General features: G+C 35.5%; 1 protein-coding gene across 2 annotated transcripts in view; it reads right to left on the bottom strand.

Annotated features, from left to right (window-relative positions):
* Window positions 1-19,132, bottom strand: part of PCDH15 (protocadherin related 15) — a 2,324,555-nt gene that overhangs the window by 330,032 nt on the left and 1,975,391 nt on the right. For both annotated transcript variants that reach the window (XM_072628920.1, XM_072628919.1), the window contains one exon: window positions 13,641-13,734. In XM_072628920.1, coding sequence (XP_072485021.1) covers window positions 13,641-13,734 — 94 coding nt within the window. The remainder of the gene's footprint in view (window positions 1-13,640; window positions 13,735-19,132) is intronic.

Genomic DNA, 19,132 nt, shown 5'->3' with positions numbered 1-19,132 from the left:
TCCCTTTCTCTGCATCTCAAAGAGAGGCATATGTCTCTCTCCCTCCTTTCCTGGAAGTACTTTATGCTGATGATAAAATTTCATTTACTCCAAGCATAGTTGGCCCACTCACCTATACACCTAAGACAAATATTTAGTTATATCAGTATATATTAGTCTAAGGATGCTGATTGCACATTATATATGAGGGAGAAAAAAGATTATAATGACAAAAGCATTTCTTTTTATGGGGAGATTTTAGTATTCAGTGGTGAGGTTATTTATTTTCTGAGGATAAATTCCAACAATGAGACATCAGTGAGAACATAGGACTAAGCAATACTGTTTAGACATAAGATTAAGGCAAGGATAAATGCTAGTGAAATTGAAAGGAAAAGACATGTCCTTTCTCAGCAATGATAAATGAAAGTCCCCAAATCCCTTCTCTCTGACACGTGAGACACAATGTGAAGGTGGCATATCTGCTCGCTATTGTTTTCTTTGATAATTCTGTGTCCCATATTTGTAAGGAATTATAAATTGGAAGAATCATTTCCTCTAAGAAAACATGAACAATTGGTTTCTAGGCTTCTCCCCCTCTCCCCTTTCCCCTCCCTCAAATTTTAACCCTATCTATGGCTGTGTCCGCTGCAGTAATAAAAAAATGGATAATCATATGTTGATTGATCTATAGTCTCATTGCTTTGGATGTTTCCTACAATAATGCAAATTGTAACCCATCTGTTATAGCCTGGAATTGATTCAGGTTAGTCTTGTACTAATATGGTTCAAATTGAAATGCAAAGAGACATCTGGAGAGTATCTAAGTACTTTTTTTAAAAAAGATTTTTTTTTGGAGGTGGAACCAAGATGGTAGTGAAAAGGCACTGTCTTATCTTTCCCAAATTTCCTTCAATACAAATTTAGATCCTGCCTCAAAACAAATTCTGAACCAACAGAACCCAGAAAATGTGGGGTGAAACAAATTTCTAGATAAAGACAACTTAGAAGGACTCCAAGAAAGGTCTGCATCACTTGGGTAAAAGGGAAGTTCATCCTAACATGGGGGAAAGCTAAAAGAGAAATATGAATTTGATGTCAGGCCCCAAAAGTCCTTCTGGAAAAAATGATTTTCAAAGTCAAATAAAAGAGAAGAAAAATTGGGAAAAGAAACGAGTTATGTAAGAGAACCATGAAAATAAGAGTCAACAGCTTAGAAAAAAAACAACTCCTTAAAAAGTATAAATGGCAAAATAAAGAAAAAGAGGTACAAAAATCCACTGAAGAAAATTAACTCCTTAAAAAGAAGAATTGGCCAAATGGAAAAAGAGGCACAAAAGCTCATTGAAGGAAATAATTCCTTGAAAATGAGAATTGGGAAAAGGGAAGTTAATGCCTTTATAAGACATCAAGAATCAATTAAACAAAATTGAAAGAATGAAAAAAAACCAGAAGAACATGTAAAATAACTCACTGGAAAACAACAACAACTGACCTGGAAAATAGACCCAAAAGAAATAGTTAAAGAATTATTAGACTACTTGAAAGTCATGATCACAAAAGGAGCCTGCACAATATCTTTTAAGTAATTATCAAGGAAAACTGCCTTGATATCCTAGAACCAGGGCAAAGTAATCATTAAAAGAATCCACTGATTACCTCTTGAAAAAAGATTTTAAAAAATGAATACTCTCAGGAATGTTATGGTCAAATTACAGAATTCTCAGGTCAAGGAGACAATACTGCAAGCAGCCATAAAGGAACAATTAAGCTAGGAAGGAATCACAGTCAGGATTATATAGGACATAGCAGGTTATACATTAACATATCAGAGGGCTTAGAATATGATATTCTGGAAAGCAAAGAAATTTACATTAAAAATAAGAACCAACTACATAGCAATACTGAGCATAATCTTTCAGGGGGAATAATAAATATTCAATAGGGGCAAAAACCTTAAACCCCAAACCTTAAACCTACTACATTCTGAAACTGGGACTCCAAGAGGCCCCTGCCAAGGGCTCCTGGACCCCCTAACTTTACAGTGATTATCAATAGTAACTGTTGCTATTTCCCACCCAGCCTGCTGTCTTTGTTTTCCTGACCTCATTAAAGAAGACATGCCCTGGCTACTTCTTAAACAGGTCTACTCAATGAATGGGCATTGCCTCACCCTAAGTGAGTACTTGCAAAGACCTTGTCCTAAAGGCCCCAAGGTCTCCCAGTGCATCCTGGGCCATCTCCAGTCATGCTGACGAATATCAGGTCACTGGATTCAGATGGCTCTGGAGGAGAAATGAGGCTGGTGACCTGCACAGCCCTCCCTCACTCAAAACAAAGTTGAGCAGAAGTCATGTCATCATTTGTCTGATGGCATGGTCTTCAGCAAGGAATGATGCACACACACACACACACACACACACACACAGATATACAATGAAATAGGAGACTTTCAAACATTTTTTTTTGATGAAAAGATTAGAGCGAAACAGAAAATGTTATTTTCAAATAGAATGTTGGAAAGAAGCATAAAAAGGAAAATGGGAAAAAAAACTGAAGTTAGTCAATAAGGATAAACTATTTATAGCCCCACACAGGAAGATGATAATTTTCACTTAAGGACTGTATCACTATTAGGGAAGTTGGAGTATATATAGACGAAGGGTACAGATATAACTTGTCTTTAATGGGACAATATAAAAAAAAAAAACAAGGAATGAAAAAGAGGATTGCACTGGGAGAAGGGAGGGAGAGGGAGAATTAGATAAATTATATCACATGAAGAGGAATGAAAGACTATTATAGTGGAGGGAAAGAAGAAAGGAGAATTGGAATTGATTGAACCTGACTCTCACTGGATTTGGCTCAAAGAGGGAATTACATACACACTAAGATGGGTAGAGAAATGTACCTTACACTATAGGGCAACAGTAGGGGAGAGGGGTAATAGAAGGAAGGGCATGTTGAGAGAGGTAATGACCAGAAGCAAAACACTGGTGAAGAGGAACAGGGTGAAAGGAGAGATAAAAATATAAATGGGCAAAATAGGATTGAGGAAAATATAGTTAGTTATCATAACTGTGAATGTGAATGGGATGAACTCACCCAAAAAACAAAAGCTGATAGTAGAGTGGATTAAAACCAGAATCCTACAATATGTTGTTTACAAGAAATACATCTGAAACAGAAATACACACACACACACACACACACACACACACACTAAAGGAAAAAGGCTAGAGAAAAATCTATTATACTTCAGCTGAAGTAAAAAATAAAACAGCAGGGATAACAATCTTGATATCAGACAAAGTAAATGCAAAAATAGATCTAATTAAAACAGACAAGGAAGGAAATTACATTTTGCTAAAATGTACCTTAGACAATGAAGTAATATCAATACAAAAGATATATACACCAAGTAGTATAGCATTCAATTTTTTAAAGGAGTAGTTAAATGAGTTACAGGAGGAAATAGACAGTAAAACTATACTAGTGAGGGATCTCAACTTTCCTTTCTTAGAACTAGATAAATGTAATCACAAAATAAACAAGAAAGAAGTTAAAGAGGTGAATAGAACTGTAGAAAGAAATAGATGTGATAGCCCTCTGGAAAAAATTGGAGACAGAAAGGAATATACCTTTGTTTCAGAGGTGCATAGCACCTGCACAAAAATTGATGATATATTAGGGTATAGAAATCTCACAGTCAAATGAAGAAAGGGAGAAATATTAAATGTATCATTGTCAAATCATGAAGCAATAAAAATTATGTTTAATAAAGGGTCATGGAAAGAGAGATTAAAAATAATTGAAAACTAAATAGTCTAATCCTAAAGAATGAGTGGGTCAAACAAAAAAAATCATAGAAACAATAATTTCATCAAAGAGAATGGCAACAATGAGAAAATATATCAAAATTTATGGGATGCAGCCAAAATAGAACTTAGCAGAAAATTTATAACTCTAAATACTTACATCAATAAAGTAGAGAAAAAACAGATCAACAAATTGAGCATGCAGCTAAATAAGCTAGAAAAAGAACAAATAAAAATCCCCAATTGAACAACAACTAGGATTCCTGAAAACCAAGGGAGAAATTAACAAAACTCAAAGAAAACCATTGACTTCAAAAACAAAAGTAAAATCTAGTTCTATGGGAAAAATAGAGAAACCACTGGCAAATTTGATTTTAGAAAGAAGAAAACCAAATTATCAGCGTCAAAAATGAAAAGGGTGAGTTCACTACCACTTAAGAGGAAATTAGAACAATAATTAAAAACTACATTGACCAATTTTATGCCCTTAAATTTAATAATCAAAGTGAAATGGATGAATATTTACAAAAATGTAAATTGTCCAGATTAACTGAAAAGGAACTGTAATCCTTAAATAACACCACTTTAAAAAAAAAGGAATTGAATAAACCATCAGTGAACTCCCTAAGAAAACATCCCCAGGGCTAGATGGATTCAAAATTAAATTCTCCAAGCATTTAAAAAGCATTGATTCCAATGCTATAGAAACTATTGGGAAAAATAGGTAAAGAATTCCTACCAAATTCTTTTTATGACACAAATATGGTGCTGATGCCTAAACCAGGAAGAGCCAAAACAGAGAAAGAAAACTACAGACCAATTTCCCTAATCAATATTGAGGCAAAAATTTTAAATAAAATGCTAGTAAATACATTAGGGCAACATATCACCAGCATCATACACTATGACCAGGAAGGATTTATACAAGTGTAGTGCCAATATAATATTCACAGCACCTGCAGCAACCATGAATAACTAGGTACAATGCTAAATCATGAAATACCACAGATTCTCCACATGGAACACAGGACTAAAACATTTATTCAGACAGCAGAAAGTCAAATCCATCATAGCAACAAAAATCTATACGCAATAACAATGCAGAGAATTACACCATCCCCAAGCCTTTCCCCTGTTAGACTTCCCACAAACCAGCTCCATTAAATAAAATCACAAACAAGCCCTTTCATTCACACTAGCCAGCAATCTATTCCCCTGCATCCTTCTCAGCTCTGACTACTCTCAAGACTAACTTCCTCTCAGTTCTGCTCTATTTCTTACTCTCCCTGTTCCATTCATTCAGCACATCTCCCACCACAGGCTCCATGTGACTCAGACTCATGTGAACTGGGCAGGTCACATAGGTCTATTAATGAATGAGAAAGATGTCCCCATTTTAAATGACCATCACAATCAGGAATGCAGGGCTGGTCCAATATTAGGAAAACTATCAACATAATTGACCATATGTATAATAAAATTAACAGAAATCATATGATTATCTTAATAGATGCAGGAAAAAAAAAACAACTTGTTGACAAAATATACTACCCATTCCTATTAAAAAACACTAGAGAAAATAGGAAGAAGTGTGGTTTTCCTTAAAATGATAAGTAATATCTGCCTAAAACCATCAGCAATCATTATCTGTCATGGGGATAAGCTCAAAACCTCCCCAGTAAAATCAGGGGTGAAACAAGGGTGTCCATTATCACTACTATTATTCAATATTGTAGTAGAAAAAATAGTTATAGAAATAAGAGAAGAAAAAAATAATTGAAAGAATTAGAACAGGAATGAGGAAACAAAACTATCACTGTTTGGACATAATAAGGCAGCATACTTAGGGAATCCTAGAGAATCAACTAAAAAAACTACTTGAAATAATTAACAACTTTATCAAAGTTTCAGGATATGAAACAAATCCACACAAATGATAAGCATTTCTATATGTTACCAACAAATTTTGGTGACAAGAGATAAGAGAAATTCCATTTAAAATAACTGAAGATGATAAAAAATGCTTGAGAGTCTACCTGCTAAGACACATTCAGGGAGAGAGGTGGAAAATTTGGAACTTGAAAAGTTTTAAAAATAAATGTTAAGGTTTTTACATGTCATTGGCAAAAACAAATATTATTTAAATAAAGGGTAATTTCTTAGCTCCAGCAGAGAAATATCATTCAGTAAGAATGCAACACTGATGCACTTTGTCATAGATTTTCCACCTCTGTGTTGCCCATACTGGTCTTCTCATCACATAATTAAAGGAAAACAATTCCTGCCTGCTCCTGGGCTAGATTTTATACGTAAGCCTTGAAGGAAGCTACAGAAACAGGTCAGACTTTAGCCCCTATCCCAATTATGTCTTGAGAACAGCTTCAGTGCCTTCTGAGGAAAAAACTAGCCTTACTTTCACTGCAGATAAGGGTTCCACCCTACTCTTTATGTTTACCTGTCCTGGACAGCTGCTTTCACAATCCTTCACAAATTCACACCACTAAGTCAATCAAATTATCTAGCAACTTCCCTTGCTTTATCCTGAAATCATGGATATATCAGTGCTGTCCTCAAAATTCACTAATTGGTATATTAGTTTTCCCTGATGAAAACATTTAGTACAATTTTTTTGAAATTCTTTATTTGTTACAGTGCCTGTAGTACATTTTTAACGTCACCACACAACTTGTACATTGTTCAAGATGACATTCTCACTTTTAACTAGAATGTCTACAATGTCCTTGCATTACTACTACTACTACTACTACTGCTACTACTACTGCTACTAGTACAGTGTCAATGCCAGAATATTGGTATTGAAAAGACTATGAGCAGTAGCACCACATGAAAAATGAGACTGGGTCCATTTTTAGTCAAAACCCCAATTTGACTCTCCCATGTCTCTATTTCATAGCTGAAATTATAATTACAGTCCTTGATTTGGGAGATCCCCTTCATAAGGGGATCATATACTTACATCAAGTATAAGGAACTTTGTTTCCTTCTTTTCCCACACTGAGCTAATAGTTTTCCTTAAAGCTAATCATAGCTGCTTTTAACTTATCAGCTGGCTACATTTCTTTGGGAGAAGCCTTAATAATGGAAGGTCTCTTCAAGGTCATCCTCATGATAATTATTAGCATCTCCAATGAGTTGGTTCAACAATAGTTACCTCTCAAGATTACTAAACATGTCATCTTCAAGCAAATTGTCAGAAACTGTCTAGTATAAGTCTTCCCTCCAGATGGCAGGCACCAGTGACAATGACTTGCCAATGTTCAATGTGTGGCAAGACTGATTTGTCCCAAAGATAAATCAATAGTTCAGAATGTTCAAGTATGGGTACCCAGTCAATCGGTGTTGATGAAAGTAACATTTTTTTTGATAAATGATTTCAAAGTCAGATTTTTCTCCACATGTTGAAGTAAAACATAATAAAAGTGCATACTGTATTGCTCCTGAAATTTCAAGCTAAGAAACATCAGAACTGCCTAAGATTCACTATGGTTTCTGCTCCATAAATATGTGAACTAAGATCTGTAGACTCACAAGTGGCCTGGGAAGAATAAGGTAGGCAGTTAAGCTCCTAGAACACTTCTCTAACATCCTTGGACCTGACTTTTGCTGTTGTCTTAAAATATCTTAGATATAGAAGTAATTTTCTTTTGATTCTGTTTTCATATTTTTAGCAGCATGGTGATGACAGTTGCAAATAATCCAATATTCACAAGGAATTTGCTATGAAATTCACTATTAAATTCACTGAATGGGAGAGAGTAATTACCAATCTCTTCTCTTAAATTCAGGGCAAAGTCCTGGATTTTGAGTGTAATAACCCATGATCAAATTCTGTCTCTGAAACTTACTCCCTGGTAAGTTACCTTGGTCAAGTCATCCCCCCTTATTCCCTAGAAGAATCTTACCATCACTTAAATGAGGAGTTTGGATTAAATTATCTTTAAGATCCCATCAAATTATTCATCCTCTAATTGTATCTTGCCATGCTAGAATGGGTGCTGTGTTCAAATGTAACCACACGTTTGTCAAATTGTTTATTATGAAGACATTAATTTTCCTTAAGAAGATGCCTCAAACATGAGGCATTTATGACAGTTCTCTTTTAAATATCACTCTCTTGGTGATTGTTGATAACCCTAAAATTTAAAATGACATGAGAATGACATGAAAAAAACCCCATTAAGGGTGGGTTAAAACTGATCAAGTTTGTTTTCTACTCATTGGTAGAAGCTTGATGAGAACTCTTCTGACCACAGACAGTTCAATGAATACAAATTTCTTTGAATGAAAACAAAATTCTATGAATTGTTGCTATTTTTGTCCTTTCTTAAAGAGGACCATGACATCAGGAAGGTGATATCATCACTTGCAAGTAGATTGAATTTAAGTGAAGCAGTGCTGTGCAGAGTTGCCAGCCTTATTCTCTCCTCTGCAGTGATCTGGGTCTAGTAGGAAGATACAAATCAGGATGACTGGAGATGGCCCTGGATACAGTGGGAGACCTTGGCCTTTTTAAGTTGAGTTGAGGTCTTTCTCAGGTCTCAGTTTATCTAAGACAATACTCATTTAGTGATTAAGGTTTGTTAAGAAAGGATATAAAGAATGGCCTCTTTTACTTGGTCAGAAAAAAAAAAAAACAAACCCAACAATCCTGGAGGGAAAGACTCAGGGTTTCTGGCCAAAACAGAAACAATTGCTATTTACACTCACTCTGAGGCAGCAGAGCCCAAACAATGACCAAGTGGGGCCCTCGGGTCAGAATCAGGAATTAGATGAATATGACAGAAAGATTATAATATCCCACACACTCAGTGATTCAATTGAAAAATGAATTTTCAAATTTTCTTATGGAATAAGAAGACTAACTCCTAGATGGACACATGAATAATGTATTGAATAGACTAATTCATCTTCATTAGCTTTTGCCCATGGAGTATTGTTCTTCATAACTCATTTCTTTACAGTTAATGCCCATGATTAAAATATTATCAATAATGAGACTGTAATTCCCTTTCTGTTTTATAATATGATGTTTCTCATAACAGTGACTTTCTCTTGATGGTTCACATCAATGTTCCTCCTTCATTTCATTACATTCTAATTATATCTCTTTTTTCTGGACTAAAGCCTTCTTCCTCCTTCTCCTCCTGTTTGCTATCTTCCCCCTCAGTGATTGGCAAGTCAAGTTATCCATTAACCTTTCAACATGAGTCATGTTCTTCATTTCTTTAATTTTTCCTTCTGGAAACTCCCTTTAACTTTTTCCACAAGTGTCTGATGTAGACATATGATATTGAAAAGGACTATGAATATGCAAAAGATATTCTGTATTTTATTTTACCCATTTCTCTTAGAGTTAATCTTATCCTCTTATAGATGCTAATATTTATGGTATAACTCCAAGATATTCCACCACAGGTGACTTGTAGCTTCATTAATGTGCAGGCACCCATGCCAAGAAAATGGCTACAGGTAGGCTGTATTATTACTTCCAAACACCTAATTAAAAATTCAATTTATTTTTTTAAAGAAGCACATTTTAAACACCTTTACTCAACACCTTATACTAGGTGTTAGGGTATAAAAACAATCCCCCTGATAAAGTAACAGAAGCTTTGAAGGATCTTTTGTTCTGTAGAGGGGGAGGGAAGGAATATAACACATACACAGATAAGTAAATTCAAAGTATATAGTACTTGAAGCTGTAAATAATGCAACTCCAAGGAGAGAACATTGATAGCTGGGAGCTTAGGAAGTTCTGTTGGGAGTGTCACCTGAGCTATTCTTTGTCTTCGGGAAAAGAAAATGTAAATAAAGGCATACAGAAATACTGAAGAAATGAATTACTCAGTGACATTTTTGTAGAACTTATTTCTTAAATTTTTCACTGAGTCCAAAGAATGACATGAGCATGTGCCCCAGTCATACTGGAAGATTTAAGAAGAGATAAAAACTCCCTGATGGTTTCTTTCAATAAACAGAAGAGGTATCTTGACCAGAGAGATGACCATCCTCACTGTCAAGATAATCTAACCTGGAAAAGTTACCTAAGGGTATTGGAGTCAGAAAGACCTGAGATCTAACCTGGCCTTATGTAAATATTAGCAATGTGACCTTGAACAAGTGAGTTAAACTATGTTACCTCAGTTACCTCATCTATAAAATGGGGATAGTAGAGTACTTACTGTGTAGGGTTTGTTGTGAGGATCAAAGGAGATTATTATAAAGTGATTAACAAAATATCTGTCACATAGTAGGCACTATATAATGTAAGCTACATAAGGGACTAAATCCTCCTTTACCAAAAAACAGGAACTAGTAATTGCTTTTCTCTCATATAAACAAGGAATGAGTTAGAAAAGGGAAATAGGCAATTCTAATCATTTCCCAGCAAAACATCTTCCATGTAATTAATTTACCACAATAATGCATGCATTTGAGGGGCCCTTCACTTATATAAATTGAGCTAAGTTGAATTTTTGCCACTAGAAATATGCTTTGCTCCTCCATGCTTGCTTCCTATTTAATGTACCATCTCAAATCTCTTTCACCTAGCCAAGTTTACTTTTTTTGACATATGCTATATGTCTAAACCTGGAAAGCCACTTAACCATTCATATTCCATGAAACTTTCTAAGGCTATCTATTGCTGAACGGCTTCTAATCTGCAGGAATAGGAGGTTCCATATTGAGATTTTCCTACACTGATGAGATAAATGACCAACATCTAACATGAACAACAAATGGGGGAATTACCAGGCTCCATCATGGAATCATTTGACTGAACTCTAATGTAGTCTTGTTAGACTTCTTCCAGAGGGGATTGAGGGGTTAAACCAAGAGCCAGCATGACCAATATGTCTATAAGTGAAGCGTTACACACCAAACGACTTCTATTAACCCCTAGTTTCCATCTTTATCTCATGCATGATTGATCAATTTAGAAGTGTCTGGATCTACCTCCTATAGATTGGTACATTTGTCTAGAAATGCGTCAAGCTCCAAGTTGGGTTATTGAGTATAAATCAGTGACTGTCCTTACATCTTGGGTTACACAGAATCTGCCTACAATTCCAGGAAGAGTTAAATGTCTGGCGACTCTTAAATGAGCTGTTCTGTAACCTTCTGGGACCAAAACCAAAATGGATACCTTTATAACAAGGATATCCAGACAGCAATACAAACTTCTCAATCGTCTTTTTGTGTGTGGTTGAACCAAATGTTACTTGGGTTGTGATAAGGATCAATGTGATAACATATATTAAGTGTTTTACTTCATACTTGTGAGATCATCATCATCACCATGATCATCACTGTAACCATGACCATGACCACCACCACCACAACGAGCAGCACCACAACCATCCTCCTCATCCTCCTGCTCCTCCTCCTCCTCCTCATCACCAATTCCTATAGTTAGATCAACCAAATATAGGACTCCTCCTCTGTTCTTTTAAATCCCAGTCTAGAGTAGAACAGACTATATGAAGGCAAGAACCTTGTCTAACCCAAAGTTTGTATCTCCTCCTCTATTTAGAAACTTTGCAATTTAACAATAAACATTAATATTGATTAAACAGCAACATACTTAATAAATACTAGTTAACTAGATGAACAAATGAAATATCAGAGAAACTTGTTTTGCCCAAAAGAAAATATATCTCCCTAAACTCTAGGATTGTAGAAACAGTTCAGACAATTTGGAAAAGCTTGCTATTGGAGGTGGGAATAACCTTGTTCTCTCCGGGCTCAGCCTTGGCTACACCTGTTTTCAAAGTGGTGAAGCCAGTGCTATCATAGGAAAACTGCTATTATTCAGCTGTGCAGATAAGGGAACCAAGACTTCATCCCAAAGAGCAATTTTTGGAGGTGTTTTGTAATCCCTACCATTGAAAACTGCCTTTCATGAGTAATTGGAGCATGGAGTTGATCCCATATTCTCAAAATTTATGACACCTGTGAGCAAGTTGGGGAAAAGTCCCTATTGGCCAGAACCAGTGTGTATATACAGCCTCCCAGACACAGCCTAGTGAAATTAAGAGTTACCATGATTGTGGCAGTGTGGTACACAATGGAAAGACTACGTGGACTCGGCATTAAACCACCTTTAACAGACTTCTCTGCCCAATGCTACTGCCTTCCCTCTGATAGCATGTTCAATTCATCTTACGCGTGAATGCATATATATATATATATAAATACATACAAATAATACATAAGCATATACATATATACACATGTGTATATATGTAAGTGTGTGTATGTGTGTGTATGTATATGTGTGTATATATATATTATATATAGTTATACATATTATCCCATTAGACTATAAGCTCCTTGAAGGCAAGACTTCTTTTTGCTTTTATTTACATCCCAAAACTTAACATAGTAAGTACTTAATGAATGTTTGCTGACTTGCAATGGTATGAAGATTATGCAGTCTGTAGCAGTGAAAATACTACATACAGTTGCTGAAATTGTTGAATTATTATAGTATGCTAAGGATAGTTAAAATCATAAATCCACCCAAATTTTAGTTATTATTACATGTTAAATACTTGGCTATAATCCAAAGGAGATACAGAACTTAATAGAACCACAACTCCCATTTTGGCCTTCATTCCTTCCTCCCTATACTCCCTATACTATTATAACAGCCTTCTAATAGGGTTCTATGGTTCCAGTCTGACTTCTCTCCAAACCATTCTCTGTACACAAGTGCCAATGGAACTACAATCCTCTTGGGGTTCAAGCCTTTCCAGACTTTTCTCATTGCTCCCCTTCACATAGTTCATGATGCATTCAAACTGTAAGGTATTCCCTGAGTTTGACGCAGTCTATCATCATGCCTGGAATTCACTCCCTCTTTACAGTGGCTTTGTTGATCCCTGGTTTCCCTTGTAGGTTAGTTAAGGATCCATGTCCTATGTGATTCTTGTCTTGATTATTGCCCCGGCTCCTGATTCTATCCTGTGGATGCTAAAGGAGGATTTAAAGCTTTTTTCACATGGTAGTCCTTGAAATACTTGAACAACTATCATGTCTTTGTGCTGCCAGCATCAGTTTTCTCTTCTGGTGAAGCAACCCTTGTTTCTGGCAAACATCTTAATACGGAATATGGTCTCAAAGAGAATGCTTTTCTCTGGCCTCTCTTCCTTATCAATGTTTCTTAAACTATCAGGATCAGAATTGAACACAATACTATATATGTGGTATGAGCAGGGTAATGTATAGAATAACTATTATACCTCTCTTAAAGCAGCTCAAGGCTATATTAGCTTTTGTGAATGACATTTCTTATTAGAGGATCCATTGAATAATTTATTCAACACATATTTCTTAACTACTAATTCTTTTATTAGTAATTAGTAAACAATTACTAGTAATTAGTAAACTAGTAATTCTTTTTAAAAAGCAAAAATTAGTAATTAAAAACAAAGCAAGTTCCACAGCAAGAGAATGGTGAGCTTTGCCTTCATTAAAACTCCAAGGCCTCTTTTAAACTTCTCTTTAACCATTTCATTGCTACCACATACTGTGGAAGACAGTCATAGTCTTTAATTCTGACCAGCACACCAGTATGACACACCAACTGTCACAACTTAAAGATTTCACAGAAATATTTTCAAAATGGCAAATCTCGAAATAGTATTTGGACTTTTCCCCAGTTTGTTCCAAACCAGAAAGTAACTGCAGGATAAAGAAACAGGTCTGCAATTCCAACACATTATTTTCTAGCCACAGGATGGACAGACTTGTTTTGCTTTTGTTTTTTTCAAGTAGTCAGGTTCATTGTTAAAGCATAGTCATTGGAATTTCACTTACCCCATCTGGTCTGCCATCAGAAGCAGTGACTATCAAAATATAGCGATCTGTGCTTTCTCTGTCCAATGCTTTTCCCAAGGTAAGAATGCCAGTGCTAGTATGGGAGAAAAGTCAACAGGAAAAATTATTTATCATAAGAAAAATCTATCATGTTTACAATTAATTTCATTGAAGAAATTTTAGGAAATCTTTCTATTCCTGCGTACATAGATAAAGTGTTTCAGATTTGCCTTGAAGAACAATATTGATACCCAATTTATGTGGAGAAAAGCATTCTTGCTTGACATAGAGTCTAGAGACCTGGTTGGAAATTCTAGCTCCTATACTTACCAGCTCTCCAACTTTGAACAAGTGGTTTAATTTCTTCGAGTTTCATCAGAATTTCATCATTACCATCATAGAGAGCTAGAAAGTACTTACCCCACATTATTTCACTCGATCTGCCTCAAAATTCTGGACTTTACTAGAATGCCCCAGCTGACTTCTTGCTATAGAAGAGTGCTCCAACTCTGCAGAATTCTTACCCTGGATAATCCCTCAGCTCTGGAGACTCTCTTTTTTCACTGATGAACTCTTTCCCAAGTTTCTATTTTAGGCATTAACCAGGTGAGGCATCTGTCACTCCTCTCCTGGCTACACTCCTGACTCTCCAAACTTTACCACCATGACTCAAGGTGAGTACCTTCTCTTCCTCTCCACTCCATGCTTTTATGTATTGCTATCCCTCATTAGAAAGTAAGCTCCTGGAGGTAAAGAACTGTCTTCTTTTTCTTTCTATTTGTACTCCTACTGCTTAACATAATGACTAACATATAGTAAGTCCTTCACAAATGCTTTTTAGCTTGATTTAACTGAGTTCAGTATTACCCACATCGTACCTCACTAAGCCACTCTGGAGAATGAGGAATACTGAGGCAGTCAATATGGTGTGGTATGAGAGATAAGTATCTGAGCTTAAAATAAAGAAGACACGAGTGTGAGGAACACCTTGGACACATATTCACTGGGGATGCTGGGAAAATCACTTAACCTGTCAGCACATTCAGACAACACTCTAAGAATTTGAAGTTTCAGGGGATGTGGTGATCTGCATCAGTAGAAATTCCTGACAAGGAGATTCTTTTATTTTAAACTGTTATTCCAATTTAATTTTTTTTTGTTTTCATCAAGTTATTTATTTTTAATTTTCAACATTCACATCCACAAGATTTTGAATTACAAATTTTCTCCCCATCTCTCCCCTCCACCAATCCCAAGACATTGTGCATTCCAATTACCCCTTTCCCTAATCTTCCCTCCCTTCTATCACACCTCTCCTTTTTCTCACCCCTTCTTCTCTATTTTCTCTTATGGCAAGATAGATTTCTATACTCCATTGCCTGTATGTCTTATTTCCAAGGTGCATGTAAAAACAATTTTTAACATTTGTTTTTAAAACTTTGATTTCCAGCATCTCTTCCTTCCTCCCTCCCCTCCCATCCCACTGAGGAGGCAAGCAATTTGATACAGATTGTACATGTGTAGTCATGCAAAACACTTCAACAACAGTCATGATGTGAAAGACAAACGATATTTCCTTCCATCCTATCCTGTCCCCATTTATTCTATTCTCTGTTTTGACTCTCTCTCTCCTCAAAAGGATTTACTTCTAATTATCCCCTCCCTGACAGGGATATTCTTGATAACATTATAGATCTGGATCCTCCATCCTTCATATTCTCCCAATTTACATACATATACACACAGACATATATAGGTGTGAATATGTACACACACGTGTGCATGTGAGTGTGCACACACACACACACACACACACACACACACATATATATATATATATATATATATATATATATATATATATATATATATATACATATTCCAGCTTCTCTTTACCCATCTATCCATATAGCTAGGTATGTCTTTGATACTTACCTCACAGGGGAGCCCTTTATAAACATAGCACTACAGAAATGTGAATTATTGTTCTTATTATTTTTGTTCCAGGTAGATGCAATATTTTAAGGCTGTGGCATTTTTTTTTGAAAAGAGTAAAGATTACAAAACTGATAGACTTGACTGAGCAGTGCATCCAGGAATGGCAGAACCTAAGTCAATTCAGAAATCTATATGTCTATCTTATACAAAGATTCCCTTAGTAAACAACTCTATCACTCATCAATAATTCAATAGCTCTTACAGCCAATGGATTTTCCTCATGGCCAACTACAGCATTACTATTCATTAAAAAAATTCTATTATTTTATATAAAAATTCTGATTCTTGAAAATGTTCAGTAATTATGACATGCCATGATCATAGGATCACATACTAAGACTAGGAAGGGACATTAGAATTCCATCCATTTTCTTTGGAGATGAAGAAATGGAGGTTCAAAAAGGGTCAGTGATATGTAGTTGCCAAAAACTGGAAGTCAAGGGGATGTCCATCAATTGGGGAATGGCTGAATAAATTATGGTATATGAATGTAATGGAGTACTATTGTGCCATAAGAAATGATGAACAAGAAGACTTCAGAGAGGCCTGGAAGGACTTATATGACCTGATGCTGAGTGAAAGGAGCAGAACCAGGAGAACTTTATGCACAGCAACGACCACAGTGTGTGAGAGTTTTTTCTGGTAGACTTAGATTTTTGTAATAACACAAGAACTTCTTACAAAAAAAAAAAATCCCAATGGTGGATCTCAAGGCAAAATGCCTTCCACACTCAGAGAGAGAAATATGGAAGTCACTCACATAATGTAGCGGATCATGTTTGTGTATGTGTATGTGTTTGTGTATCATATTCTGATTTGTTATACGATTTCTTTCACTTATCTTAGTCTGACTACATAGCATGACTATAGTGAAAATATACTCAATAGGAAAGTATATGTAGAATCTATACAGAATTGTATGCAGTCGTGGGGAGGGAGGGGGGTAGTGGGGGGTAGGTGGGGGGGGATAAAATCACAATTGTATGGCAGTGATTGTTAAACATTAAAAAATAAAAATAAAAAAAAAATAAAAAAAAAAAGGGTCAGTGATTTTCCCCCAGTCACACAGCTGGGGAAAAGTGCAGTAGGCTTTGAGAAATTGTTCTCTTACTTCATAGCCAGCACTTGTTTTCTGTGATCATCATTCTTAATTATATTGTTGTAATGTTTCAAAGCACACATTATTTCCTTTTAACATTACTAGAGATCTACAGATATATTCCTTACCTTACAGATGAAGAAAGTGAAGATCATAGGGGTGAATTCCAGTCAATTGACTTTAATTCCATTTCAATAGATCATAAGCTTAGTGAAGGTAGGAACTATTTTGTTTTGCCTCAGTGTTTCTAGAATCTGTCACATAATTAAGTGCTCATTCTATTGGGATTGTAACAAACTCATTCAGCAGCTAACTCTCTAAAAGCTCATGGGGACAATAAGTGGTAGGGATGCACTACATCCTGAGATTTTCCAATTAAAATGCTAGGATCAAAGATTTTGTGCTGATAGGGACCCTAGAAGGCATCTGGTAGAACCTTTTCATTTTTACAGATAATAATAACAATGACCTGCCCAGAATAGCACAAGTAAATGTGAGAATCAGGATTTGAACCCAGAACTTCCAAACTTGAGATCCCAAACTCTTTCCACTATGATCTGCCACCTCCCCAACATTATTCTCTATCTTCTACTTCTTCAAGGGAAGCAATTTAAAATAATAGTGAGCATTTCTTAAGGATTAGATCAATGAACTAAGAATGTTTAGCTGGAAAAGAGAAAATTCAGGATGGAGGGTATATGGTATCTGTGTTCAAGTAAAGGTAGCAAGGTGTCATAGTGGATAAGGCTGGAATTAAATCATGAAAAAAAGGTTAAATTTATTTCAGATACTTGCTAACTGTGTGACTCTAAGCAAATAACTTAACATTTCTCTACCTCAGCTTCCTCATCTGTAAAATGGGGATAATAATAATACCTACCTTCGGGCTTATTGAAAGGATAAATAAGAGAATATTTGTAAAGTTCAATATTCACATTATTATTATTGCTAATGCTATTTTTGTTACTATTGTTTGCATATGAAAAGTTTAAACATGGAAGAGGTGGCCTCTTATCAGGTATATTTTAGGAATTCCTTCTTTGGATATTTGTTCAACTAGATGATAACTGAGACACCACCCAATCCTGAAACTATATGATTCTGTGAATTTCCTAAAAAGGTTTGACAACTCTTTAACAATCATATGACTTTCCTTTTTGAAAGTGGTCCAACTGTATCCCCAAGAGATCATAAAAATGGGAAAAGGTCCCACATGTACAAAAATATTTATAGCAGCTCTCTCTGTGGTGGCCAAAAACTGGAAATCAAGGGGAATCAGTTGGGGAATGGCTTAATAAATTATGGTATATGAACGTAATGGAATACTGTTGTGCTATAAGAAATGGTGAACAGGAAAGACTTATATGAACTGATGCTGAGTGAAAGGAGCAGAATCAGGAGAACTTTGTACAAAGCAACAATCACAGTGTGCGAGGGATTTTTCTGGTAGACATAGTACTTCATTGGAATGCAAGGACTTAAATGGTTCCCAATGATCCCTTAAGGAAAAATGTCTTCCACATCCAGGGAAAGAACTATGGAACTCAATCATAGAATGAAGCAGATCATTTTTTTTTTTATTACGTTTTGGTTTGCTTTATGGTTTCTCCCATTCATTTTACATCTTCTATGCAACATGACTAAGGTGAAAATGTATTTAATAGGAATGTATGTGTAGAACCTATATAAAACTGCATGCCATCTCAGGGAGGGAGTGGGAAGGTAGGGAGGAAGGGAGGGAGGGAGGGGAAAAATCTAAGATAGATGGAACTGATTGTAGAAATTGAAAACAAATAAAATAATAATAAAAAAGTGGTGCAAGTTCTATACATGTTTTGTTTTTTTTCCCTCAAGTTTCAGAGTTTGGTATTGGAAAGAAGAGTCTAATTATAATCTGTTCCATACTTAAATATGAACATAGCTTGGGAGGTTTGAAGGGAGGAGTGCTATTGACAATGACTGGGCTCATGTAATTCAAAATGGAATGTTATCCTATTAACTAACTGAGAACATTGAAAAACATTCCAAAATGGTGATGTTATTGTTCAGATACAGATCATACTTTGGTGGTAATAAATCTCATTGAATTCAGTCTTCCCATTAAAATGAACCAATTAGAGCGAAAATTGATAAATAGAAAACATCAAAATCATTGTTCATTTACTGGTGGATTTTTCCACTATTGAACCAAAGTCCAAAGACTTTTTAGAAAAAAAAACTTGATTCATGTAAAATGGAAAAATGATTCCAAAAATTAGGTGATTTTTATTTGAAGAAAACATTGAAGTATTTTATTCAGACAACTATTCCCAAATAACTAAAAACAAATTACTTCGATTTGATGCTGAGCAGTGATGTTTGGATCAATTTTGTCACTAAAGATGTTTCAAATATC

This window comes from Notamacropus eugenii, chromosome 1 (genome assembly GCF_028372415.1).
Source record: "Notamacropus eugenii isolate mMacEug1 chromosome 1, mMacEug1.pri_v2, whole genome shotgun sequence".
In the NCBI taxonomy this organism is placed as follows: domain Eukaryota; kingdom Metazoa; phylum Chordata; class Mammalia; order Diprotodontia; family Macropodidae; genus Notamacropus; species Notamacropus eugenii.
This window is presented reverse-complemented; position numbering and strand designations above follow the sequence as displayed.